The sequence below is a fragment of the Camelus ferus genome, chromosome 5, assembly GCF_009834535.1.
Source record: "Camelus ferus isolate YT-003-E chromosome 5, BCGSAC_Cfer_1.0, whole genome shotgun sequence".
Taxonomy (NCBI): Eukaryota; Metazoa; Chordata; class Mammalia; order Artiodactyla; family Camelidae; genus Camelus; species Camelus ferus.
In genome coordinates this window covers 90,178,501-90,184,600 of record NC_045700.1, presented here as the reverse complement: position 1 = coordinate 90,184,600, position 6,100 = coordinate 90,178,501, and the positions used below count along the sequence as shown (strand labels likewise).

The window sequence follows — 6,100 nt, the reverse complement described above, 5'->3', positions numbered from 1 at the left end:
TTGGGTAAGTGATGGACAAACAGTGCCGGCGACCTGTGTGGTCACAAGGCCCCACCTCAGAAAGGCCCTGTGCTTGGTTTCACTCTGCTGTGGCCCTCTTGAAATTCTTAACAGTCTAAGATGCTGTGTTACATTAGGATCCAGCCACTCCTACCACTCACCTGGAGGAGAGGCCTAGCGACATTAATCAGTGACTCTCTTGGGGCATCTGACCTACTGGGTGCAGGCAGGGAGCTACTGGCTTGCTTATTACAGCCCTAATGCCCCTTCTGGGGGTGGCTGCCCTCGCCACCCTGGAAGTAAGCAGTTTAAACCAAGGTTCCCTGCACAGTGCAGTCCCCGCAACAGCAGACCCCACTGAGCTGTCTTGATGCTTCTGGTCAACCTTACCAGCTCCAGGTTGGCTGAAGGAACATCAGGAAGCCTAGCAGCCCCAGCATGCCCCACCCACCCCCACTCGCTGAAACACCAGCCTCAGGGGCAGCTCTGGCCTCCCCGCCCCACCCCCAGGAGAAAGCTGTTAGCTGTAGGTCTCTTGCACGCCCACCCCGAACAGCCCCCAACAGGGGGCGTCTTTCTTGACTCTGGCCCTTGTGGCCTCTGCTTTCATCCCGGCTCTTACCTCCCTCTAAGGCCTGTCAAAGGGTCCTTGTGTACCCACCAGCCAAGAACAAGGAACAAGCTATGTCTTCAGAGATCTCCAGCAATTTTGGCCCCCACAGACCCTCCAATGGAAATGGCAACAGGAAGTTAGACACCAGAAAAAAACCAGTCCCCTTTTATTGAGAAAATAGAGTTGATCATTCAGTCTTTTTCCAGGTGACTCCACCCTAAAGGAGGTGGCATCCTTCTGCAGCCACCCCAAGGACCCCTGAGCCTGAGTTGGGTGGCCCATGAAGGCCACTCCAGTCCTTCACAGGGGCAAATGCTGGTCTGCTCAGGCTCTAGAGAAGTAGGTGTGCAGGTTGGGCAGGGTTCTGGAGGGGGGCTATGATGGGCATGGGGGTGCCCGGGGTAGGGGTGGGGCTGGGGGGGCAGGAGTGGCCGGGCCACGTGGTGTCTTGCTGAAATGAAGGAAAGGAAGGGACGAACACCACCAGCTCCCGAGGCCTGGCACCGTCTCCCTCCAAATTCTTCATAAATAAAACTTCACAGTAATAGAGGAATGTCCACTTCCAGGGTCAAACGGGCTGGTTTCTGGCTGGGGAGCCAGGCCTCCACGGGGCTGCAGGAGGGCCCTCGGCCTGGGCTGGTTGGGCAGCACCGTGAGCGCCGGGGCCAGAGCGCTGCCCCCTGGCCCTGCGTCAGGGGTGAGGTGGGGCAGCAGCCCATCGGGAGGTTCTGAGGATCGCTGAGGTAGTCAGAGCGGCGGGTTGTGCTTCCAGACGGGGCGTCACAGGACGCAGCCAGGAGTGAGGCCACCTGGGGGTAGAGACTGGGCAGCCAACTCCAGATAGGTCTGGGAGGGGGTGTGTGTGTGCTGAGGACCTTCCAGGGCTCGGTCCCCAGGAGACCTAGGGGTGTGGGGGAGCCTGTGAGCCTGCACAGGGTCGACCCTCTCCTGAAGGGGCACCTCGGGCCCATGGGGAGACAGGCATTTCACAGGAGAAGGAGAATCTTCTCGGTGAAAACAAGAGGGCAGCCACAGACCCATCCAGGGCCAGGCCTAGCCCAGGTAACTGAGCACAGGGTTCCTTCAGAGGCCACCAGGGCCTCCCACCAGGTCAGAGGGAGCCAGGCAACCCACTCAGGTTAGGAAGGTGGCCAGCAGTCAGGGGCCTTGCTCCCCAGAGGACCTTCTCCGGTCTGGGCAGATCCAAACATTCCCGGGCCTCAGCGCCACTTTCTGGAGAGGGTCCCCTAGGGAGGACCCCTCTGGCTACCTGCACTCTACCACACCCAGGTGCTGTGCCCTGGCACAGCAGCCCCATGATTTCCGGGGCTCAAGGGCACAAGCTCTAGCCTATCTTGGTGGCCTGGCCGGGGTCAGAGCACCTGGAGCTTGCGGGAGCAGGTGAGGTTGCCGTGCACTAGCCCCCACATGGCCAGCAGCTCCGTGGGCAGCAGCTTGTGCACGACGAGCATGGAGCGGAAGAAGCAGGGCTCTTTGTTCATGCGGCTGTTGCGGTTCCTTGAGATGCCGAAAGTCTTGAAGCCCTCGTGGGCCGTGGGCCGCACACCCAGCACCTCCAGGCACATGCCCAGGAAGACGTCGTCAATGGGGTACAGCTCCAGGGTGTCGCAGGCGTGGCGCAGGCGCCGGGCCAGGCCCCCAGCCATTAGGAAGCCCCCTCCGCCTGCGTATGGCGGGTAGCTGGCCTGGCTGTACAGGACCCCGGGGATGTAGTATTTGTTATCCTTCCTGCGGATGGGCCGAGCGTGCTGCAGGACGTCGCCCACGAACAGGTCTTCCTGTGGCCGCCGGTCAGCCAGAAATTCCAGCAGGTTGGTGGGGTGGACAAAGACGTCGTCGTCGCCCTTGAAGATGAAGCGGACGTTGGGGCAGTAGATGTCAAGCCACTTGAGGAAGTGGATCTCCTTGAGGGTCAGGTTGAAGAAGCTGTCGAGAAAGTCCCACTGCAGGATGTCACCGTAGATGCGGTCCTCGTAGGCCAGCAGCTGCTGGTAGTGGGCCCGCTCCTCCTGCTTGGAGGCTGTGCCCAGCAGGAAGAGGGTGCGCACGGCGCCGCGGCCCCTGCCCGCTGACTCCTGCTCGCGGCCCCAGGTCTGGCGGATGGCTTCGCGGCGGTCATGCTGTGTGATGATGGACTTGACCACCACCAGCAGGTAGACGTCACCATTGCACTTCTCTGGATGGTTCAGCAGTATGGGAAAGTATCGGCAGTGGCGATAGAACAGAAACTGCTGGAAGTGTGGCTCCAGGCCCTGGAACCAGGGCTGGTGTGTCAAGTTTATATTGGCTGAGCAGTTAATGGTGGTCACGTCCCAGGCCTGGGGCCCCTGTGAAAACGTGGGTGCGGGGGTGACCACATCCTTTGGGTTCTTCCAGAAGTTGTCAGGGTTCGGCCGGTGTCCGCTTGGTTTCTGGGCCTTCTGTAGCCCTAAGGTGGGTGGTGCAGGCTCCTGCAGAAACTGGCTGGGGGTCAGACTGCGCTGGAATACTGTTACGGCCACAAGCAGGGCCAGGGACAGGCACACACTCTTGTAGATGGTTCTCTTCCTGGGGGTAGGGGTGAGGTGGGGAGAGGATGGTACAGAGAAGAGAATAAAGGATGAGTCCCTTTGTACAGAGGTACAGTCACAGATAGGCAAGTGGACTCTGGGCACAGGCTCAAGTCCCAGGGCTCCTGAGTAGTCAGAGGAGGGTGCTGCTTTCTCTCCCATCCTGACCTTTCTCCTCCAGGGCCAGAGGAGACACACAACACAGAGCCTGAGTATAAGCACTCTGGAGCCAGATTGCTGGGATTCAAATTGTAGTCTAGCCACTTTCAAGCTAAATGGAGAGGTTGAGTGGATCTCCCTTAATCTCTCCAAGTCCTATTTCTTCTTTCCCAAAATGAGGATAACAACATGGGGTTGCAGTGCTATCTATAGTGCCTGGCCTGCGGTGGGTTTGGAGTCAGGGGACTGCTGTGATTCTACAAGGATGACCTCTGCTCTGCTCCCTACTGCCTGCAAAGCACTTTGTTTGCTTTGTGCAAACCTGGTGAAACATTGGAGTGAGCTATTGGGAGGGGCAGAGACAGCATCTGCTCAAAAAGTGTGGGGGACATTGGGGAGCAGGCTTTAACTTGGGATCTGAAGAAGCCTGACCCTTCCCTGTACCCCACATCCATTTGACTCAACCAAAAAAAGAACAGCTCTCATGGCTGACAGAGGCCTGAAAACGGGGTGGGCACCTCCTAGCATGTCCATTGCCTCCTCAGCCCTAGTCTGGGCCTCACTGGGAGAGGTGAAGTCCTGCAGTTCTGCTGCCTTGGGAGGGGGATAGTTGGACCCCTACTCTCCAGGGATCCTCGTGCCCAGGTTACCCTGCCACAGCCCTTTGAGAAGCAGAAATCAGAGCGTTTTGCCAAGAGGGCTGGCAGGGCCAGGGCCCTGAGTCCCTGGACCCTAGGACCCTCTCTCCTCAGCTCACACTCTGGAGGTAGCCAGGCTACCTGACTTGGTTTCTCCTGTGGAGACACAGGTGCTGAGGGCTCCAGGGAAAAGGCAGGCCAAAAAAGTGTGGCTTCACAGAGCCAGGCCAGCAGGGAGATGGCCCTGAATGCCCAGAGGGGAGATTCAGGGCAATGGTAGAGAGACTGCGAAGTTGTGAGACAGGGAGGTGGTGGAGAAGCCTTGGGTGGCCTCAGGACCAGCTGGTTGAGGGTGCAGGTACCCAGGGTCAGTGGAGGCTGAGCACCATGGAGGGACATTTTTCCATGGGGTCCCAAGGTTTCCTGTGTATAGGGCTGGATCGAGATTGGATCACCTGAAGCGCTGGGGTTGGGGGGTAACCCAAGACCCTACCCTCCCAGCAGGGAGAAGGAGTGCTCTGGGGCCAGTTCTCCCGCCCTGGGAGTTTCCTGCGAAGTTTGCCACACTCCAGTTGGGCAGGCCAGACTGGAGGAAGTCCAGCGGGGGTCACCCGGAGGAGGGGGATGAGGCATGCCCCTCCACCCCAGGCGGGTTCCACTTGCAACGCCCCACTCCATTTGTAGGAAAAAAGCCCCCAAGGGGAGGTGAGGGGGTCTGGCGGAAGGCCTGAGCTCCCGGGGAAGGAGAGCCGCTCCGCTCCGAGATGGGGGTTGAGGACCAGGGTAGCTCAGGACGCAGGAGGCCCTCGAGATGGGGGACGGGACCCAGCAGCCGGCAAGACCTTGGCGTCCCCAACTCCTCGGATCCCAGAATGGGATCTGGGTGCCTTGGGGCCCGGGGGTAGGGTAGCAGAGGGGCCGCCAGGGAGGGCTGAGCGCACCGGCCCGTGGTTCCCAGCTGCCAACCGGCTAGTCCAGGAACCGTGCACTCCTGGGCATCTCCGACCGCCGCCGCGCCACCCCATCTGTGTCCGAGAACTGAGGCCAGTCCCGGGAAACCCAGTGCGGCATCCCCATCTTGTGCTCCCTGGCCTCCCGGGAGGCGAAACCCAGGGGTCCCCGCGCCCCAACCCAGGCCCCCCGGCCCGACGGCCCCACTCACCACAGAGACATGGCGGCCCGGGCCAGGGCAGCGGCGGAGCGGGGCGCGCGGGTCTCAGCTCTGGGCGCCGCGGCTCGGGGATGTTGGGCGGGGACAGGGACCAGGACGGGGGTGGGCGGGGGCGAAGGCCGGGCCGCTCCCCCGCCGCGGCTTTCCTCTTCTCCGCGGCCGGAGGAGGGGCCAGGAGGGTAGGCGGCGGCCAGGTGCCTTAACCCCTTCGGCGCCCCCGGCCCTCCATCCCCGCAGGCGCGCCCTAAGCCCTCCGCACCGCGCGGGGCGACAATACCCATTTCTCGGAGGTGGCACCCGAGCCCCGGAGCGCGCGGAGCCGCCCAAGATCACCCGGCCCGAGTGTTAGTGACCGAGTCCCGACTTCACAGCCCAAGAGGGTCACCTCCGTCTCCTGGGGCGCGGTTTCCCGGGGGGAGGGGGGCTTCCCTGGGAGCGCCGGCCCCTCTGGCCGCGTGCGACCGGGACCCCACCCACCTGCAAACCTCCCCGGGCCCCAGAGGTCCAGCCATTTACCTCTGGCCGGGTCCGGACTTGTTCTGGGTGCGGGAGACAGAAGCAGACAGCGTTTCCTTCTCCCTCTGCTTCCTCTTGCCGTCTCCCCTTTCCCCTTCCCAGGCAGGCCTCCCGCACCCAGCTGTTGGGGTCTCTGGCCCAGCTATCTAGGGCTGGGTCTGTGGAAGAGAGGGACTGGGGCCTGGAGAGCAAAACCCTGAGGAGGGGTCAGGAGGAGGCTGGGCTGCCTGTGTGGGGACCCTGGCCCAGGCCGCAGCTCTGAAGCCTTCTCTGCGCCCCCGGGCAGCGGCCCTCTCCATCTCTGGGGTCCTACCCACCTCGGAGAGCTTCTCCTCACCACCAAGGGAAGGCCTGGCTGCTCGGCCCGAACTTCCTTTTCATCCATGAACAAATATTTCACTCAAAACCCTTTTTGTCTCTAAGCCTGGATTAA

General features: G+C 61.6%; 1 protein-coding gene across 1 annotated transcript; it reads right to left on the bottom strand.

Moving 5' to 3' along the window:
- Window positions 1-750: 750 nt before the first annotated feature.
- On the bottom strand, window positions 751-5,280 carry B3GNT7 (UDP-GlcNAc:betaGal beta-1,3-N-acetylglucosaminyltransferase 7). Its single transcript, XM_032480468.1, has 2 exons — window positions 5,143-5,280; window positions 751-3,181 (listed from the first exon to the last, which is right to left on the bottom strand). Exons 1-2 carry the CDS (start codon window positions 5,151-5,153, stop codon window positions 1,987-1,989), a joined length of 1,206 nt encoding a protein of 401 aa, XP_032336359.1. The 5' UTR covers window positions 5,154-5,280; the 3' UTR covers window positions 751-1,986.
- Window positions 5,281-6,100: the final 820 nt, after the last annotated feature.